Source organism: Euprymna scolopes, chromosome 34 (genome assembly GCF_053919585.1).
Source record: "Euprymna scolopes isolate OS-2025 chromosome 34, ASM5391958v1, whole genome shotgun sequence".
NCBI lineage: Eukaryota > Metazoa > Mollusca > Cephalopoda > Sepiida > Sepiolidae > Euprymna > Euprymna scolopes.
The window spans coordinates 30,713,579-30,736,111 of NC_136515.1; the positions used below are offsets into that span (position 1 = coordinate 30,713,579).

The window sequence follows — 22,533 nt, forward strand, 5'->3', positions numbered from 1 at the left end:
TAACAACAATTGTATTGAAATCTGGGAAAACACCACCTCGTATTTCTGTATGCAAAAATGATAATTGGGAACACATGCATAGATCATACTTTCACTCTATTATTATTGTGAGATGTCTGTATTTCTATCTCAGAATTTGATTTTGAATATTAAATTTCTAAGTGTTTATTTTTCAACATTATTTTGCATGAAAATTACCTTAAAAATAGTCTTCACTTTTGACTTAATAATATTGTAAAACTGTATAGTATTTCTATTTCTTTTTTAATATTTATTTTAACATATTTATATACATATAAAACTGAAAAGGGTAAAATTCACTTTACCGTAATTTCAAAGAAATTTTAAATTTCTCAAATAAATCTTTTTACCACACGTTTGTTATTGAGTAGAAAAATATTTTTACAAAAAGAAAGTCTATCTCATAACAATAAGGGGATCAATTTTGTAGAATTTGCAAAAGTTGTAAGATTTTATATTTTGTATGAAGAAAATATATATTTTTTCTAAATAAAAAAAATAGAAAAAAAAATGCTATTTGTAACCAAATCAATTCAAGAATATATATTTTCTTTGTTTCTTAAAGGCATTTAAGTGATATCAAATATAGTGTCATGCTAATATGTTCCTTACAGCTGCTAAATCTATACTTGGTCTAATAAAATTTACTGTTGATTTGAAAATATATGAATATATAATCTTAATTGATTAAAAGGATGCAAAAAAAAATATTTACCTTTTTATTCAGTTTGTCAGGTAGAGAAGTTAGTTCTTTAACAGGGCTGGTGGATCTCGAAGTTCTAGGTTTTCTTTCTGGCATATTTTTAGTTGGGCTGATACTTCGAGGCATTGGGTCACCTTGAATAAGTTTTTGAAGAATGGCAGATTGATCACGATAATAATTCCTATCTTCTTCCAATGTTTTAATCAAAGTATCAATCTTTGTTGGAATTTTACCTTTCTTTGTCACTCCTCGATGTTTAAGACGTTCATTCTCAAGGACTAATTCTTTTTCTGGAAAAAAATATACATCTGATTTGTGTTAGTTTTTCTTTAAGTTTTCATTTCACCACTCGAAATTCTTGTTAACAAAAAATGAAATGCCAATTGTCAACTATCTTGTATTCTTCTAAAAAGATTCATGACTATTTTGCTATTTTATTGATTTGCTGGACTTCTCATACTTATGTCTCTTGACCTACTCCTGATATTAGATTTTAGGATTAACAAAAGACAACAATAAAAAAACGATTTAGTGTAATTGTTGTGATTAAAATTTTTTTTTTTTTAATTGTGACTATTCAGATATTAAACAAGAGGGCAGTAAAAAAGTATTTGCCACCAATAAGTTTAATTGCAAATCAATGTTCAGAAAGATAAAACTGTCATAAATAGTGCAAAAGGCAAATCGATACTAACAAAACAGGATAAAATTATCTAACTTTCCACACAGATCAGAGTGAACACATTTCTGCTTACCAAGCTCAAAAATCACTCAGCTTCATTAAAATAAAAGTAATGGCTTTTATTCACAAAACAAATTTTCCGGATTGACTATGCCAGTCAAACAAAAATTAGCAAAGTATCTGATATTTGACATGGTAAGTTTTGGTTAACAATTGTCTTTAAACATAGCAAAACATACAATAAATAACAGATCACCCTAGACACAGGCTAAGCCAAGCATTGACCTAACACTAAATTTAAAGTAAAACAATACAAACAACAGAAAAAACTTTAGAGAACTCTGGGAAAGATACATAATACAAAGAAATTTATACAAACAGTTCAAAAACAACAAAAGAAACAATTGCACCATGTACAGATACATAAAACCATTTTCAAATAAGATTACCAAAGGACATATTTATATATACAGTTAAACTGTAGGTCACTAAAATGGCACTTGAATTAATTAAAAACAATGGAAGAAAGTTTATTACATTTACTGACTCTTTGTCAAGTATTTTAACCCTGAAAGAGGAAAAGTTCAAACACTCATACATCACAGATATAATTAATATAGTGAATGTTGGTATACAAAGCAATGAAAAAGTAGATAAATTAGCCAAGGAAGCTACAAACAGAAATATAACAAACATTAAAATCCCATGAACACATCTAAAAGGGAAAATAAAGAAATATTAGGTTGATGCAAAAATAATGTTTTTTTTTGTTTTACACGAAACTGAACGTCAAAAAACATTATTTTTGCACCAACCTAATATTTCATAAGTGGAATAGATGCAATCAAAACTATATGAACAACCTATAACCTAAAAACCAAACAGAACAATAACAAACGAATAGAAAATATTGTTCTAGGATAAGAATAGAGCATACCAAATTAACACACTCGTACCTGCCTGAAGCTGCAAAAACACCAAATTGCTCATTATGCAACCAGCAGATAACTGTGGAACACATACTGTCAGAAATGTCAGAAATACAAAATTATCCAAAACCAAGACTACAAAGTAACAAACATCAAGGAATTCATGGGGTAAAAACACACTTATTTATAGAATATCTGAAAGAAACTCATCTATATATTAATACGCTAATTTGCTTCAACTGTTATCATCCTGAACATCCCTTAAAATAAAAATAAAATATTCCAAATCACACCAACCGTTATTATACTGAATTCCCTTAGTATGAAAATGTCTTACTTAAAGGGGCAGTTTATCAGGAATTTGTTTATGTTGGACTTGAAGACATCCAAATTGTAGTCAGGTGGGAAACAGGCAAACGGAAGAGAGTTCCACAAATGTGCACTTCTAAGAAAGAAGCTTTGTTGATGGAATCTATGTTTTGATTAAGACACAGATAAAGAGTGGGGAAAATTATTGACAGTGGTCTCAGCGAGACGGGTGTTTTTCGTGAAAGATTGGCAAGGGGGGGGGACCAGAGATTGGAGCTCAGACTAGCAATTGCCATGGAAATAACGATAAAAGAAAGACATGCTCGCAACATTTCTTCTGTGGGAGAGAGGATTCAGGGAAGAGAAAAGGGCATCCCCCACAAAGTCTATTTTGTACTTTGTCAAGGCAGGATAGGCTGTTGTGGTAGCAGTACTCCATCCTTGGAAATACTTGGCTTTTATAGAAATAGAGAATTGCATCAGCAGTGAGATATCTTCTGGAGCGATAGAAGGATTTACCATTTTTCCAGCGACCTTGGCAACTGACTTGATGTACGTGTTCCATTTCAGATCAGGAGTAAAGGTCAATCCCAGAAGCTTGTCAAAACATGGAGGCCTCCCCAAGACGAGAGCCATCCATTTCAATTGATGCCAGATGGGGATCAGAGCGTTGATGATGTAAAGATAGGAGCTTGGTTTTAGATGCATTAAAAGTAACCAACCACCTCTTCCTCCATTGTACCACGTGCTCAAGATCAGAGGAGAGAGAATCAGAGAGAACTTTGTCATTTACGGCCTTTGATGTGTTGCCATAGATGGCCGTGTCATCAGCATAGATGTCAACGAATGATTTAAGTATGTGTTTTGGGATATCATTGATGTAGATCAGGAAGAAAGTTGGACCCAGGATGGACCCCTGAGGGACTCCAGCATTAATACTGTGGGCCTCTGATTTCTGCCCATCAACCACTACTCTTATGAGCCTATCAGAAAGAAATGATTTAATAATTGAGAAAACATTTCCAGTTATACCATAGCTGGAAATCTTATACAGTAGGCCTTTATGCCATACCTTATCGAAGGCCTTTGATATGTCAAGAGCAATTGCCCTGGAAAGGAAACCTTTGTCAAGAGATTCACTAATCCTTATGAGATATAACTGTTAGCATATCAGCTGTAGATCTAGCAGAACAGAAACCATATTGTATGTCACAAAGGTTATTTCTGCTGAGGTGGTTGACTACTCTATTTAATATGGATTCCAGCAACTTACTCATGACACACAGGAGACTTATTGGTCTGTCGAGGGAGATGACTTATCATCTGAATTCTTAAATACAGAGCATACTGATGAGGTTTTCCAGGATGTTGGGAAGCACTTCTCCTTAAGGCAATGCTTAAACAGTTTTGTAAGTATGGAGGCAAGTTCTGGTTGAAGCTTTTTCAACACTATAATTGGAATGTCATCAGTTGCTTTACTGGAATCAAGGTTCTTGAGTTGCTTGGCGACCTCACGCACAGATATTTGTATGTTGCATAGCGTGTTGTCTGTTATAGGAGGAAATACGGGGAAGTGATGGCCTTCGTCGCATAGGATAGAATTAGCTGCAAAGTTCTTGGCAAATAGTTTGGCCTTGTCTGATGCTGACGAGATGACCTCAGGTTCATTGATGATGGTTGCGATAAAATGACGCTTCTGTTCAGGATCCTATTTGCTATTTGTCAAAACTGGTGGGAACCAAGCCGCTGCTCAGCTACTTTGGATTTAATGGATTGAGCATATAACTCTCTTGCATTTTTTATTACTCATTTACAGTGGTTGCTGGCAGTCCTGAAAACAGCTTTAGTCTTAGTACATCTATTACGTTGGTAGCTATGGAAAAAGTGATTTCTGTGCGTGATGGCAGCAGCACATTCTGGAGAGAACCCTGGCTGGCTGTTAGGTTTTTGTTGGAATTTTTTGGATGGTATGAATCTGTCTATGCCTACAATTAACCATTTGGTCAGGTCTGATACTATAGAGGACACATCTTTTTTAAACATGGGATGCAGAGGTAGATCAGATATAAATGTACGCCAGTTATTGCCAGCTAATGTATATTGGGTGCAGATTACAATACTAATGTTATAGCCAGCCAGTATATAGTGGGCACAAATCACAATACTAATAAGTTATTTATCGCCAGCCAGTATATGGTGAGTACAGATCATAATACTAATAAGTTACTTATCGCTAGCCCGTGTCTGGTGAGTGCAGATCACATTACTAATAAGTTATTTTAATACCATTGGCTAGTGATAAATAACTTATTAGTATTGTGAGCTGCGCCCATCATACACTAGCTGATGCTGAATACCTTGTTGTTTGTACCCACCATATACTGGCTGATGATAAATAACTTGTTAGTATTGTGATTTGTACCCACCAGACACTGGCTGGGGATAACTTAGTATTGTGATCTGTCCACATCATATTCGGACTGGGGATAACTAACTACAGATCATGATACTTTTTTAAGTTATTTATCCCTAGCCAGTGTATGGTGGGTACAGATCACAATACTAATTAGTTATTGATCGCCAGCCAGTGTCTTACTTCTATTTCTTGTAATGATATATCTCAAGCATATATATTTTTCTACCAAAATATTTATTTTTTAATTCACAGTCTGATCGGAACTAATATTACATTGATCATTCTATTGAAGGACATTCTATAGTTTGCTCATGTGGTGATATTTTCAATGACTGTGGAATTTCCACGAGTTCTGCTAATTATAGAATATTACTTTAAATAAAGGAAATTCGAAAGCAAATCACTTTGAAAGCAACTGCCAGTTAAATGCAAACAAGTTTGAAAGCAATTGGAAATTTGAAAGAATACTACCTCGAAAACAACTAAAAATATAAAGGCAAAGCATTCTGATACTCCCTATAAACTATTTTTAAGATCAAATAGATCTAAAAAAAATTTCTGGCATTAAATGAATGTTTAGAGGTTGCTAGGCCATTAAACACAACCAACCAACCTTTGAAAAACACTACATAAAATACAAAGTCTTGGCATTTCATCAACCAGAATAGTGTACAAACTGTTGATTCTTGTGATATGTCACACCTGGTAATGAGTTATACGATGGTTATGTAGGGATTTTCTTTACCTGATGTCTGCCATTTGTTCTTTCAGTTGTTCAATTGATCATCTCAACTCAGTACCTTTTGTTCAAACTTTGTACTGTTAAATCATGTCACCTAACATACAGCATCGTTAGAAGGTGAGACGACACATTTAGAAAATGTCATCATTAAAAGGTGAGATGGCATCATTAGAAAACAATGTCTTCTTTAGAAAGTAACACTTCATCTTTAGAAGGTGACATATCATGATTTCAAGATGACCAGTTATCTCTAGGATATCACAAGTCATCTTTAGAAAATGATAAGTCATCTTCAATTGGTGAGACGTCATTCTTAGAAGATGACAGGTTACCTTTAAAAAATGGCATGCCATCTTTAGAATATGACATGTCATACTTAGAAAATGACACATCATACTTAGAAGCTGACATGTCATTTGTAAAAATTACATGTTATCCTCAGAAAGTGGGATGTCATATTTAGATGACATGCCATGTTTAGAAAATGATACACAATCTTTAGAATATGACACCTCATCTTCAGAAGATGACATTGCATCAATACACACTTTCTTTTATAGATACTGCTTCTTGGCAGAAATTTGCTTGATACTGCAAATAGCATACTTTGATTACACGATTTCCTGATAAGATTTACAGCAGAATCATAGGTGAGCTACCCACAAATTCTAAATGTTGAGAGTCCATCATTGAATACTATGTTGTTATTGGTGAGGAGTTTTGTCAGAGGTCCATGTTCAAAGAATAATTCCTATAAGTAGTCAATCATACTTGCTAAATCTTATTGGTACAGGTGTGATCAAATAGTGAATCAGGTGAGATCTCAGTCAATTAAAGTTAGACAGTGGTTTCCCATTGTAATGGGTGATGTTTATTCCAACATTTTTTATTAACAATTTATTTTATTTGGGCAGATCACACATAAAATACAAACTTTTTCAATGTACATGATTTTCAGAATTATCACATAATTCACATTAAGGAAATCAAGTGCAAAACTTTGCACTTCTGTGTACAAATGATGTTATTGGACAATAAACAAACCTTGTGTTGATAAAAGCATTTTCTAAATCTCTTTTGTAAAAAAAAATATTTCTTACATAAAATCTTTTCAACATAAAATCTACAAAGATGTGTTTATTTTTGTATCAGTTTTTTCATGCTAATTTTTGGTTTCTTTATTTTACCCAGCTCAAATATGTTTTATATATATATGATAAAGAAAGTTTAAAAGAGAACATAATGAAAACAAAATTAAAAAAGAAATAAAATAGCTTTTATGTGTGAGATTTCATCCAGTTGTTGATAACTATTTTTATTCATTGAGATTGTCGGACTGACTTCCTCATCGTCATTGTTATCGTCACAACGTTTCGGCCATTTTGCCCTCCGGCCTTCATTCAAAACATTCAAAACAGAGAATCAGCAACTATGTCCCAGAGCCTAGCTGGAGTCCGAACACGGTACCCCCATAATAATAATAAAGGGTTGGATTCGAGACTCCTAACAAACGGTTCCCCAGTTCGATACAAAATGAAGGCCGGAGGGCAAAACGGCCGAAATGTTGTGACGATAACAACCAAGATGAGGAAGTCAGTCCGACAATCTCAATCAATGAAAACACCTCACCTCAAAAATACAGACAATTACTAACTATTTTTATCTTGAGTTTATTACTATCCTTGCATATAGACAAGCCATAGATTTTTTTATAAAAAAAGCTTTTATGTTTCAGAAGTTTGGAGATGATGATTAATTATTTGGATTATTCGAACTACTGTTTGTGTTTTGGGTATTGTTTTCAATGTTTCATCTGATGTAACCTTCTTCAGGTGCATTTTTTTATCGGAGGTTACATCAGTCGAAAATTTGCGAGAATAACACTCAAGATAAAAACAGTAATTCAAATAATACAAATGCTATATTCATTTCGTATTTACCATTGGCCATTAACTTATTGACTTTATGTGTAAGTCTTCGTTTCTCTTCTTGAACTTTATCCAATAAAGACTCCAGTCTTTTAAAACGTGTTACTTTGTCTTTTAGTTCTTTCAGCTCTTGTAGCAAATCTTCTTTTTCCTGTATAAAAAGAAAAATAAGTAGATCAATATTCAGTTAAAACAAACCAGTTTTTATTTTTTTTTTTTATTACATTTTCACCCCAAACAAGGCACGTTGCCACTTTGATGTAGGAGGCTACTAATAGAGACATAAGTTGCAGGGGTACTATGTAGGGAGTTTAGCAGCAAGATGTTTGTTCACATTGCACTTGAAATAAAATAGCTTTTATGTGTGAGATTTCATCTAGTTGTTGATAACTACTTTTATCTTGAGTTTATTACTATCCTTGCATAGATTTTTTTGTAAAAAAAGCTTTTGTGTTTCAGAAGTTTGGAGATGATGATTAATTAATTACTGTCATAATGTTGTTTTTATAAATAATTAACTCTGCCAAGAAAATTGATTTAATAGACTAAGAAGTGAGTGAATTCACTCAATTTTCAGGCCAATCTCAACAAATTTCTTTATTTCCTTTGATTTCTTCTTGCCAAAACACTGCCTTCTTCGTGAGAGGCTGCTTCTCAGGAATGTGTAACTTCATACTGAAAATCTGGTTTGAATTGCCTTGAAATGTATTTTGTTTGATGAAACATCACATTTCCCTCTTCAGAGAATTTTAACTTTTCTCTGATGTTGTCTATTTAGCTGGAAAAGCTTTTGAATGCCAAATATGTCTGGTGGGCTTTGTATAAATTAGAAGCAAGCGGATGGTGGTCAAAGATTGTTTAAATAATGTATAAAAATGCTCAAAGTCATGTTAGAATTAACAGTAACTATATTTAGCTTTAATTTTAAAGTGGAGATGTATCAGAAATCTGCACAGTCTCATTGTTTTTTCATTGTTCAGAGAGTTTTGTACAAGTTGTCTGAAAGAGATTATTTAGTCTTATGATTTAATACTTGTGAAATGATTGAAGGTCTTCTTGTAATCATGGGGTATGCTATAGAAAATAAAGGTTTGAGTAAATGTTAAAAACCAAAATGATTATCAATGTTATCTAGTGTTAGAAAGTTCCCCTGCTCCCTTTGTAGAAAGGTGGGTAAGAACAATTCATTTTTTGTGATATTTGTAAGCATTGCATACACAAGAAATGCAGTAGGTTAATGTGCAACAAATATAAAACTGAAAAAAATTATAGTTGGATGCTAAGGCTATTGACGTTGATCAGAAGTTTTGTTACCATGGTGATATCAGTGGAGCACAGAGAGGAGCTGGTGAAGCTCATGTTACGAGGGAGCATTTCTATAAAATAATAAAAAAATCAATAAAACCATTTAAAATGTGTGCTATCGTATTCTAAGCACCACTAATGATCAAACCTCAAAAGTTTTAATTCACAAAATAGTTTAAAGGCCAGACAATAGTTAGAAAGAGTAGAAGGTTTTAGAAGTATCTGAAAAGTCCCAGAGGGTTCGGCAATAATCTAGAATTGGTTAAGATGCCATATAAATAAAAGTGGAGAGGGAAACAAACCAGTTATCAACTTCCCATCAAGATAACTCCGGTCTATGATTCATGGATACACCCAGCCGAAAGAATCCAAACCAAAAAGAAAAAAATTACATCCCTCCAACCCACGGAAAGTTGCAGAAAAATCCCTCTGGACTAGTGGTAAATACAATTTTGAAATAATCTCATTGACCAAACTTTTAAAAGAAAAAAAACAAAAGAAATGTCTATAGTCATTGAATTTCGTTGTTAATAGAGTGAATAATCACTAGAAGACTGGCCTGTAGCCGTTCTTAATTTGGATTACCTCCATTACCCTCGTAACCTTCCACCTCCTCGTTCTAGTTGTCGACCTCTAGTTTCAACAAGCCGTATTTTAATTTGTGATAGATAGCAGTAATCCAACATAACGGTATTTTTGTTAACTGACTTTTGTTTTCGTTTGTTTTGTTATTGTTGTAAATATTTGTGAATCACCTTATTTATTTTGTTATTGTTGAAATAAAGGAAAATATCATTTTCCGAAAAACATATTTCATATTGTCCATATTTTTTTATTGTTACACCTTTTGAACGTAACAAAGTGGGGGCTCATCATAAACTTAAAATTAACACTTCTCTGTTAAATAAATGAATAAATAAATAAATAAAAAATGAACAAAAAAAAGTATTAGATAATATTTATCAACTTATTTTAAAATATAAATAAAAAAAAAATAACATGTCTTTTTCAGTGGAAAATTTTTTAAGTTCAGCCAATCTGGGTGAAGTATTTAACAGCTTAAAAAAATCGGAATCATTGCAAATTTCAGAATATTTAGGGTTAAATACAAACCCAACTATGAGAAAAGTGGAAATAAAAAGCATTGTAGCTACGGAACTAATGGGAAAAGAATTGTTAGATTCGGATAGTATTGTGAGAGACGACCAAAGTAGTTTACAGATGAAATTCGAAATAAAAAAATTGGAACTAGAAAAGGAAAGAATAAAGTTGGAAAAAGAAAAGATAGAATGGGAAAAAATAAAACTACAGGAAAGTCGGAATAAGAATTCCAACAATAGTTCATTAAATATGTCTGACATAGGAAGATATATCAAACTAGTGCCTAAATTTTTCGAAAAATCTGTGGAAAAATATTTTCCTCATTTTGAAAAAATTGTAGTTAATTTAAGACGGCCTTATGAAATCTGGGCAACACTTTTACAGGCGGTTTTGGTCGGCAGAGCATCCGATATTTACTTGGCACTCAGTATTGAAGATGCCTCAGATTATAATAAAATAAAAAATGCAATATTAAACGCATACGAATTAGTACCAGAAGCGTATAGGCAAAAATTTAGAAAATATAAAAAATTCGAATGACAAACTTATGTTGAGTTCACTAGGGAAAAAGAGGATCTTTTTGATAGATGGGTTATGATGAAGAAAGTAAATGATTATGAGAAATTACGCCAACTCATTCTTATCGGAGAATTTAAACAATGTATCCCTCAGGAGATTCGAATGTATCTTGAGGATAAAAATATAAATAGTATAAATGAAGCCGCGATAATGGCTAACACACATAGACTAACTCATAGGAATTTTGAAAAAAATAATATAGCCGAAAACCAATCAGGTCTTGCACAACAAACTCCGTCTGAACCCCAACCTAATGTATATCGTGGAAAGTTTATATAAAAGAAAATGAAAGATACACAGAAGAGTTCTGTTCCAACGGAATCAAAAATCTTCTGTGCATACTGCAAGAAGGATAATCATATCATATCTGACTGCAGAATTTTAAAAAGAAAACGAGAAGAAAATACCTCTTTTCAACCACATGCTTTTACCCAATCTGTTAGAAATGATTTCTCTCCCCAACCCTTCTCAAAAACAAGTGCTGATGAAAATGCTTGTATGAGAAATTATGGACCCTTTTTATTCCAAGGGTTCGTTTACAGCAACGACCCTGATGAGGCTAAGCCTATCCAAATCTTGCGAGATACTGGTACGTCTCAAACATTACTACTAGAAAGCGTACTTCAATTATCAGAATCGACCTTTACCGGCGATTTTGTTTTGTTACAAGGCGTGGAGTTGGGAGTAATTAAGGTTCCCCTTCACAAAATCTACTTAAAGTCAGAAATAGTGAATGGTCCTGTTGTAGTCGGTGTATGACCAAACATACCAGTTAAACGTGTCTCCTTACTGTTAGGTACCGATTTAGCAGGTGACAGGGTAATAGCGGAACCAATTGTCTGCGAGAAGATAGGAAAAGGGGAAGAATTTTTGTTTGAAGAAGACAAAGACTTATACCCTGAGTGTGTGTTTACTAGGGCGAGAGCCAAGAAACAAATTTTAAAAAAAATGAAGACTCATCAACAGATAGTCTGTTGAAATTGAATGAAACATTTATATTGCATAATAATAGTCTTCGCCAAATGGAAAATGAAGCAGGAAAAATAAAAGACAATATAAATCATAATCAACTCATCAGTGAGCAAGAGAAAGACCCTGAACTCCGTCTCTTAAAAAATAAAGCACTCCCCTTAGAAGAAGCAAGAAAAGTTAGAGAATGTTTTTTATGAGAGATGGCCTCCTACTGGGAAAATGGCGCCCAGTGGATGCCAATCTAAATGAGGAGTGGAAGATTATGAACCAAATAGTGGTCCCTAAAGTATACAGGGCTGAAGTACTTAGCATAGACCATGATACTCCCATGTCAGGACATTTAGGAATAAATAAGACCTATGAAAAAATATTAAATCATTTCTACTGGCCAAAACTTAAACAAGATGTTGTAAATTTCTGTAACTCCTGTCACACATGTCAGATGGTAGGAAAACCTAATCAAAAGATTCCGCCTGCCCCTCTACAACCCATTCCAGCATTTGAAGAATCTTTTAATAGAGTACTAGTTGATTGTGTTGGCCCTCTTCCAAAAACAAAAATAGGGAACCAATATATATTGATAATTATGTGTATGTCAACTCGCTTTCCTGAGGCTATACCTTTGAGGAATATTAAAGCCAGAACCATTGTTAAGGCTTTGACGAAGTTTTTCTGTTTAGTCGGGATTCCTTCAGCCATTCAATCAGACCAAGGTTCAAATTTTATGTCTATTTCAACAAGTAATGAGTGAAATGGCTATCAAACAGTACAAATCGAGTGTGTATCACTCTGAATCACAAGGTGCCCTTGAACGTTTTCATCAAGCGATAAAATCAATGATGAAGAAGTTCTGTTATCAATATAAAAAAGATTGGGACGAAGGGGTTCATTTTGTTTTGTTTGCAGCTAGGGAAGCTGTTCAAGACTCTCTAGGTTTTAGCCCTTTTGAACTTGTTTTTGGTCATACTGTTCGAGGTCCTTTAAAACTTTTCAAAGAAAAATGGCTGACCGAAGAGAATGAGATGCACCTTTTGGACTATGTATCGAATTTTAAAGAAAAAATGCACAATGTTTTCAAAATAGCACAAGATAATTTAAAGAACTCCCAAAGTAGAATGAAGACTAGATATGATAAATGTAGTAAAAGTCGTAATTTTGACATCGGTGACAAAGTTTTAGTATTTTTACCAATTCAAAATCATCCTCTACAAGCAAGATATTTTGGCCCTTATGAAATAGAAAAGAAAATTAATGACTTAAATTATATCGGCCACACCCCAGATCGAAGAAAAAAGAAAAGAATTTGCCACATTAATATGTTAAAAAGTTACATGGACAGAAATGATAATACTAAAATTAAACCAATCTCAACCTTAACTAGAATTAATATTACAAATCAAAATGAAGATGACATAGACAAGGAGGTGAAGGTAGTTGTTAGGGAGAAGGACATGGGTCAAAGTAGTCATTTAAAAAATTCTGAAATTCTGTCAAATTTAAATGTAAAATTTGAACATTTATCAAATGAAAAAAGAAAAGAAATTCATGATTTGGTCAATGATTTCAAAAACCTTTTTCCTGATGTTCCTGGAAAAACCACATCTGCTGTACATGATGTTTTCGTTGGAGAGGAGAAACCCATCAAACAACATTTTTACCAGGTAAACCCAATCAAGCTTCAGCAAATGAGAACAAAAATAAAATGTATGCTGGATAATGACATTATTGAACCAAGCAACAGTCAGTGGAGTTCTCCTTGTATTCTTGTACCAAAACCGGATGGCACATACAGATTTGTAACCGATTTCCGGAAAGTCAATGCAGTAACTAAAAGTGATTCCTTTCCAATTCCCAGAATTGATGACTGCATTGACAATCTTGGAAAGGCAAAATATGTCAGTAAATTTGATTTGATGACGGGTTACTGGCAAGTACTCTTGACGGACAATGCCAAAGAAATTTCAGCATTTGTGACTCCAGATGGTTTATACCAGTATAAGGTTATGGCGTTTGGGATGAAAAATGCACCAGCAACTTTTCAAAGGATGATGCATTCCCTTCTACATAATATTTAGAGATGCGAAGTCTACATAGATGATGTAATTGTTTACAGCATGACTTAGGAAAGGCATTTACACATCATCAGACAATTTTTTTCAGAAACTTGAAGAAGCCAACCTATTTGTGAACCTAAACGAAAGTGAATTTTGTCATGCAAAAGTAAATTACTTAAGTCACACTGTTGGATAGGGAGAGATTAAGCTTATCACAGCAAAAGTGGATGCCATTTTAAGGTATCCTACTCCTACTAACAAAAAACAATTAATGAGATTTCTTGGTATGGCTGGATTCTACCGAAGATTTTGTAAAAGTTTTTCAACCATAGCAAGCCCTCTCACCAATCTCCTGAAAAAAGATGTAAAATACAAATGGACTCAAGTCTGTGATAGGGCTTTCGATAAAATCAAATCAACCCTCATTGGTTTCCCAACTCTTGCAACTCCAGTTTTTTCAAAACAATTTAAATTGCAAATCGATGCAAGTGATGTTGGAATGGGTGGTGTTTTAATCCAAGAAGATGACGAAGGCTTGGATAGAGCCATTGGATATTTCTCCAAAAAGTTGAGCAGCTACCAGAAGAACTATTCTACCATTGAAAAAGAATGTTTGGCGATGTTATCAACTCTACAACATTTTGACTTTTATTTAAATGTTACTGTTTCTCCTGTTCTGGTCTATACCGACCACAATCCATTAACTTTCCTTAACAAAATGGCGAACAAAAATCAAAGACTTACAAGATGGAGTCTGCTCCTACAAGAATATGACCTTATTATAAAACATATTAAAGGAAAGAACAATGTCATTGCAGATGCCTTATCTAGAATAAAAAAAAAGAAGAAAAAGACAATAATAAAATATAGACGGTTTGTGTTTTTAAAAGTTTTTCACTATATTTTCAAAACTTTTACTTTAAAGGGGGAGGTGTTACAAGGGAGCATTTCTATAAAATAATAATGAAAAATCAATAAAACCGTTTAAAATGTGTGCTATCGTATTCTAAGCACCACTAATGATCAAACCTCAAAAGTTTTAATTCACAAAATAGTTTAAAGGCCAGACAATAGTTAGAAAGAGTAGAAGGTTTTAGAAGTATCTGGAAAGTCCCAGAGGGTTCGGCAATAATCTAGAATTGGTTAAGATGTCATATAAATAAAAGTGGAGAGGGAAACAAACCAGTTATCAACTTCCCGTCAAGATAACTCCGGTCTATGATTCATGGATACGTCCAGCCGAAAGAATCCAAACCAAAAAGAAAAAAAATTACATCCCTCCAACCCACGAAAAGTTGCAGAAAAAGCCCTCTGGACTAGTGGTAAATACAATTTTGAAATAATTTCATTGACCAAACTTTGAAAAGAAAAAAAACAAAAGAAATATTTATAGTCATTGAATTTCGCTGTTAATAGAGTGAATAATCACTAGAAGACTGGCCTGTAGCCATTCTTAATTTGGACTACCCCCACCTCCTCGTTCTAGTTGTCGACCTCTAGTTTCAACAAGCCATAGTTTAATTTGTGATAGATAGTAGTAATCCAAAATAACGGTATTTTTGTTAACTGACTTTTTTTTCGTTTGTTTTGTTATCGATGTAAATATTTGTGAATCACCTTATTTATTTGTTATTGTTGAAAATAAAGGAAAATATCATTTTCCGAAAAACCATATTTCATATCGTCCATATATTCTTATTGTTACACAATTTAGATGTAGCATTCAGGGAAATTCTGCAATTAGTAAACAGCAGAGTCTTGCTACTGTCGACCAAAGGAATAGTCTATCTAGCGTGTATATGAAGCATAATGATGCAAGTGAAACTTGGCCAATGAGGGTTAATTAAATTTATGATGATTTGACTGCATCCATAATGTGGATTAATTTTGAAAGAAAATATTTTTTCAAAACATGAGGTTAGGAGAACAAACACATGCAATTTTTTTTTTTTAAATAAACAAATATTCATTTATTTAAAGTTTCAAATTTTCGACTTATAACAAAGCCTTCAGCAGGAATTTTTTAAAAAACAATACATTTTTTTCTTTTTTTTTTCTTACTTGCCATGGTGTTGTTTGGCACAGTTTATTTGTCGAAGATGGTGATTGTGTTTTGTTATAAGCCAAAAATTTGAAACTTTAAATAAATGAATATTTGTTTATTTAAAAAAAAAATTACAATTTGCACGTGATCGTTCTCCTAACCTCATGTTTTGAATTTCATTTTCTCCATGCTTCTAAAAAGTGGATTACTTCTAATTGCTACACATTTGCACATGAACGGGTGCCTATCCACTGGACTGGACAATACACAATCACCATCTTCGACAAATAAACTGTGCCAAATGACACCATGGCAAGTAAGGAAAAAAGAAAAATATTTATTGTTTTTAAAAAAAATTCCTGATGAAGACTTTATTATAAGCTGAAAATTTGAAACTTTAAATAAATGAATATTTGTTTATTTAAAAAAAAAATTACAATTTGCACGTGATCGTTCTCCTAACCTCATGTTTTGAATTTCATTTTCTCCATGCTTCTAAAAAGTGGATTACTTCTAATTGCTACACATTTGCACATGAACGGGTGCCTATCCACTGGACTGGACAATACACAATCACCATCTTCGACAAATAAACTGTGCCAAATGACACCATGGCAAGTAAGGAAAAAAGAAAAATATGTATTGTTTTTAAAAAAAATTCCTGATGAAGACTTTATTATAAGCTGAAAATTTGAAACTTTAAATAAATGAATATTTGTTTATGTAAAAGAAAATAAAATTTGCATGTGATCGTTCTCCTAACCTCAGGTTTTGAATTTCATTTTTTCCATGCTTCTAAAAAGTGGATTACTTCTAAAAATATTTTTTGATCTTGTTCCTTTCTTTCAATTGAGTATAGTTGCGCAATATCCTTTTTGTTAATTTTTGCCATGTCATGGAATTATATCTTTCAGCAATATTTTGTAATGTTAACTTAGAATCTTATTCTAATTTTGATAATAAACATAATCTTATTTCAGTGCATGTTAGAGACATGAGACATTTGTACAAAAATGAGACATTTGCACAAACTAAAACAGACTACCAATCAATACAATTTGGTTATTTAAAGGTTTTCGGGGTTGCTGACAAATCCGTCGCAAAATTACTTATATTTTCTCATTGAAATTTGTCAGGAAAACTTTTTTGCTTGTTTTTTTTTTCTCTTTTTTTAAAAAAGGAGGCCCCTTAACTTTGGGGTTAGTTTTCGAAAGGTTTTTTTTTTTTCCTTAAAAAAGGTATAATTAAATATCAAAAACAACTAGAAAAACTTTCTTTTTTTTTGGTGGTGGTGGTGGGGATCTTTGGAATTTAAAAAAAATTTTTTTTGGTAAATGTTTACTTTAAACCTTTAAATAACCAAATTGTATTGTTCTGTTGTAGTTAAAGTAAACATTTTCCAAACGTTAACTATAACAGAACACCGGCCAATAAATTTTTTTTTTTTTTTTAGGTTTTCGGAGTCCCTGACAATGAATCTGACATTCAAACCCGTCACAAATTTACCGTTTACATGATATTAACCACTGGACCCTTGCATTATTTTGTGCCATATCACTGTATTCATTCAGGCTACGCGTGAACAGTTCTTATTTTGTGAAAAATTTAACAATTCTTCTGCTCGGTGTATGTTGGTGCGTTATGGAAAAACGATAAATTGGAGGGAGGGTGCAGATGATGTGGAGCATTACTTATGGAAAAACGTTAAATTAAACTGCAGAAGCACCTTTTAACTGTTGTACAAGTTCTATAATTGAATAACCTCCCTCCAAAAAAAAAAAAAACCGAACATTAAAAATGTTTTTGTAAACCGCTTGTGAAAACTTTTTTTTTTTTAGATCAATTAAAAAGCGTCAAAAACTTCTTTTTTTAGATCAATTAAAAAGCATCAAAAACTTTTTTTAGATCAATTAAAAAGCATCAAAAACTTTTTTTTAGATCAATTAAAAAGCATCAAAAACTTTTTTTTAGATCAATTAAAAAGCATCAAAAACTTTTTTTTAGATCAATTAAAAAGCATCACAAACTTTTCTTCTTTTTAGATCAATTAAAAAGCATCAAAAACTTTTTTTTTAGATCAATTAAAAAGCATCAAAAACTTTTTTAGATCAATTAAAAAGCATCAAAAACTTTTTTTAGATCAATTACAAAACATCAAAAACTTTTTTTAGATCAATTAAAAAGCATCAAAAACTTTTTTTTTAGATCAATTAAAAAGCATCAAAAACTTGTTTTTTTTAGATCAATTAAAAAGCGTCACAAACTTTTTTTTTAGATCAATTAAAAAGCGTCAAAAACTCCTTTTCTTAGATCAATTAAAAAGCATCAAAAACTTTTCTTTTTTAGATCAATTAAAAAGCATCAAAAACTTTTTTTAGATCAATTAAAAAGCATCAAAAACTTTTTTTTAGATCAATTAAAAAGCGTCAAAAACTCCTTTTCTTAGATCAATTAAAAAGCATCAAAAACTTTTCTTTTTTAGATCAATTAAAAAGCATCAAAAACTTTTTTTAGATCAATTAAAAAGCATCAAAAACTTTTTTTAGATCAATTAAAAAGCATCAAAAACTTTTTTAGATCAATTAAAAAGCATCAAAAACTTTTTTTTAGATCAATTAAAAAGCATCAAAAACTATGTAACAGAGAAAAATGAACCACATTTTTTGTTTTTAAAAACTTTCTTGTTATTTCAAATGTCTACTAAAAAATTCTTCTGCAATGTGAAGTCACTTTACTACGCACTTGCACACATCATTTCAGAATAGCATAAACGAAGGCGGTGATATAGCACAAAATAGTGTGAGGGTTCAGAGGTTAATATCATGCAAATATGTGCCCGGTTTGAATATCAAATTCATTGTCAATGACACTGAAAATCTATAAAAAAACAAATTTTATTGGTCGGTGTTCTGTTGTTAAATTTACCAAATTTCTTTTTTTAAAGAACTTTGTAATAAATAATAAAACCAATCAAGAGAAAAATTTTAGAAAACCAATGTGTCTCAAAAAGAGGTCTGCTCGCAAATCTGTTTCCTACACATTAAATAAAACCTGAATCTACCATAAGTGTATTGAATAAGTAAAAGGGGGTATGGAGGCAGGGTCTTTCTAAACGATCTCTAGAACTTTGAAGAATATTCTTGGCTGGCACCATTCACCATAATACTGCATTCACTGTGGAATTAAACCTTCTTACAATTAAACCATACATTAACTCCTCTCTCTCTCTCATCCTGTTGCAAATTTAATTGCTTCCACTGCATGAATTCCTACCTATCCCCTCTTGCATTAACAATGAAAGCATAACAATGTCCTTTTTAATCACTTTGAGGAATGTAACTTTCCAGTAGATATATAACCTACTAAATAACCAATTAACATTAACTACCCATGTGGGGTCGCAGAAATGCCTGGTTTAGGACCCAGGCGTGGGGCAAACCTTCTCGGTGCTGATGGACGCACAGGTCATCCATTTAGGAGAAGGAAAACTCTGAAACTAAACCTAGGGGAAGGAGGCCTCTTCAGTTCTGGATGACAACCTTCCTAGAGCTGGTGACTCAAACAAATTACTGGTTGGCAAACCTAAACTGCTTAAGAAGGAGATAGGCTCTGTCTATCTCCCAGCTTTCATACTCTTTCTCTTTTTAAAGAACTTTGCAATAAATAATATTATTTATTGCAAAGTTCTTTAAAAAAAAAAATTTGGTAAATGTTTACTTTAACAACAACAGAACACCAACCAATAAAATTTGTTTTTTTATAGATTTTCAGTGTCATTGACAATGAATCTGATATTCAAACCGGGCGCATATTTGCATGATATTAACCTCTGAACCCTCACACTATTTTGTGCTATATCACCGCCTTCGTTTATGGTATTCTTCCATGATGCGTGCAAGCGCATAGTAAAGTGGCTTCAAATCGCAGAAGATTTTTTAGTAGACATTTGAAATAACAAGAATTTTTAGTAAACATTTGAAATAACAAGAAATTTTAGTAGACATTTGAAATAACAAGAATTTTTAGTAGACATTTGAAATAACAAGAATTTTTAGTAGATATTTGAAATAATAAGAATTTTTAGTAGACATTTGAAATAACAAGATTTTTTAGTAGACATTTGAAATAAGAATTTTTAGTAGACATTTGAAATAAGAATTTTTAGTAGACATTTTAAATAAGAATTTTTAGTAGACATTTGAAATAAGAATTTTTAGTAGACATTTGAAATAACAAGAATTTTTAGTAGACATTTGAAATAACAAGAATTTTTAGTAGACATTTGAAATAACAAGAATTTTTAGTAGACATTTGAAATAACAAGAATTTTTAGTAGACATTTGAAATAACAAGAATTTTTAGTAGACATTTGAAATAACAAGAATTTTTAGTAGACATTTGAAATAACAAGAATTTTTAGTAGACATTTGAAATAACAAGAAAGTTTTTAAAAATATAAAAATGTGGTTAATTTTTCTCTGTTACATAGTTTTTGATACTTTTTAATTGATCTAAAAAAAAAAAAGTTTTCATGAGCGGTTTACAAAAACATTTTTAATGTTCGGGTTTTTTTTGGAGGGGGGTATTCAATTATAGAACTTGTACAACAGTTAACAGGTGCTTCTGCAGTTTAATTTAACGTTTTTCTGTAAGTAACGCTCGACATAACCCACACCCTCCCTCCAATTTGCAGTTTTTCCATAAGTAACGCGCTGACATACACCGAGCAGAAGAACTGTTCAATTATTCACAAAACAAGAACTGTTCATGCATAGCCTTAACGGATATGGTGATATGGCACAAAATAGTGTGAGGGTCCAGGGGTTAATACCATGCAAACTGTAAATTTGCGATGAGTTTGAATGTCAGATTCATTGTCAGGGACTCCGAAAACCTAAAAAAAAAAAAAAATTTATTGGTTGGTGTTCTGTTGTAGTTAACATTTGGTAAATGTTTATTTTAACTACAACAGAACAATACAATTTGGTTATTTAAAGGTTTAAAGTAAACATTTACCAAAAAATTTTTTTTAAATGTTGGAGACCCCCCCCCTCCAAAAAAAAGTTTTTAAAAACTTTTCTAGTTGTTTTTGATATTTAATTATACCTTTTTTAAGAAAAAAAAAAAACTTTCGAAAACTAACCCCAACATTAAGGGGCCTCCTTTTTTAAAAAAGGAGAAAAAAAAAAAAAAACAAGCAAAAACGTTTTCCTGACGAAGTTCAATGAAAAAAATATAAGTAATTTTGCAACGGGTTTGTCAGTGAGACCGAAAACCTTTAAATAACCAAATTGTATTGATTGGTAGTCTGTTGTTAAAGTAAATATTTACCGTGAAAAAAATAATAAATAAATATCAGTAAAAATAGTGACCCTCTCTCTCCGCCTAAAAATCTAAGGCAGATTCAACTCCAATCTTCCTTACGCACAACCTTCACTCAGCCACATCTCTCTCTCTTCAATTCTAACAAGCAGTCAGTCTGACGCTGTTAGAAATAAAAAGTAGTAGTAGTAATAGTTTTAGTGGATTATATACATATATAGAATATATATAAGCACCTTGCCTTTTTTCTTCGCTCACCTCTCTCTCTCTCTTTAATTCTAGCAAGCAGTCAGTTTGACACTGTTATAGAAATAAAGAATAGTTAGTAGTAGTAGTAGTAGTAGTAGTAGTAGTAGTAGTTTTAGCAGACATTTAAATGTTATGTTAAATAGTTGTAGGGTTGGAAAATCCTTAAGGATCGATTTTGTAAAAAAGATTTTTTTTTTTAAATCGATATTATATCAAATTATATAAAATAATATTTGAAATGAAACAGAAGAACATGGAGATTATTATTATTACTATTCCAAAGGAATTCATTAAGTATTTGGTGGGGAAATTAAAAATTTGTTTTTTCAAGCAGTACCTATGGCATCATTATTCAATAGTAGTCTGCAAGTAACATTTTAACGACATTAAAAAAATCCAAAATCAGCGAATTTATTCAATTTTGTCATAAAAACGATTTTATTAATATTGCTAAGAAAACATGTTTTACTTCATTAGAATCAATTATACATAAATTATGTCTAGTATGTGGAGAAAATTTTTATAATGACAAAATTTATTAATTATTTGCTGTTTTTGAATATTTTCATTATCGTTTTTTGTTTTGCAATTTAAAAAGAATCCAATAATCCTTTTTTTATATAAAAAAATATATTGACAATTTACTGATTTAAAATATTTCAATGTTTTTTTTTTAATTAAAAAAAAATTAAAATCAATTTACTAAATAATCATTTTTTACAAAATTTATTTACAAAATTTGACAATATTTATTGATATAATTGGGTGATTTAAAATTTTTCTTCTAATGTTTTATATGCAATTCATTTTATTTCTTCTATCAAAAAATTATAATCAATATAATAATCGTTTTTTATAATGAGAAAATTTATAAATATTTAAAATCTTAAAAAGTGCAACAAAAAAAAAAAACATCTTCTGAACGCTATTAAAAGTTAAACTCTTCACTAGTTTGCAGTTTGGAGACGGAAGTGTTTTTGAGATAAGTGATTTCTATACTAATTCGCACTTTTTATTTTTAGATTCAAATATTAATAACTACATTTTATTTCAGTATTTAATTTATGTATTTCTGTTGTATTAAATGCTAGCTTTTTTTCTCGTCCATAAATGTTTATCTACCGAGTTGATCTTAAATATTGTATAATCAATCCATTATATTATCATTTTCAGTCCC

The 22,533-nt window shown here is 31.6% G+C and overlaps 1 protein-coding gene across 6 annotated transcripts in view; it reads right to left on the bottom strand.

Moving 5' to 3' along the window:
* LOC145259152 (centrosomal protein of 135 kDa-like) overlaps window positions 1-22,533 on the bottom strand; it is a 493,729-nt gene that overhangs the window by 171,688 nt on the left and 299,508 nt on the right. For all 6 annotated transcript variants that reach the window (XM_080116863.1, XM_080116866.1, XM_080116865.1 and 3 more), the window contains 2 exons: window positions 7,743-7,881; window positions 737-1,014 (listed from right to left, as the gene is read on the bottom strand). In XM_080116863.1, coding sequence (XP_079972989.1) covers window positions 737-1,014; window positions 7,743-7,881 — 417 coding nt within the window. The remainder of the gene's footprint in view (window positions 1-736; window positions 1,015-7,742; window positions 7,882-22,533) is intronic.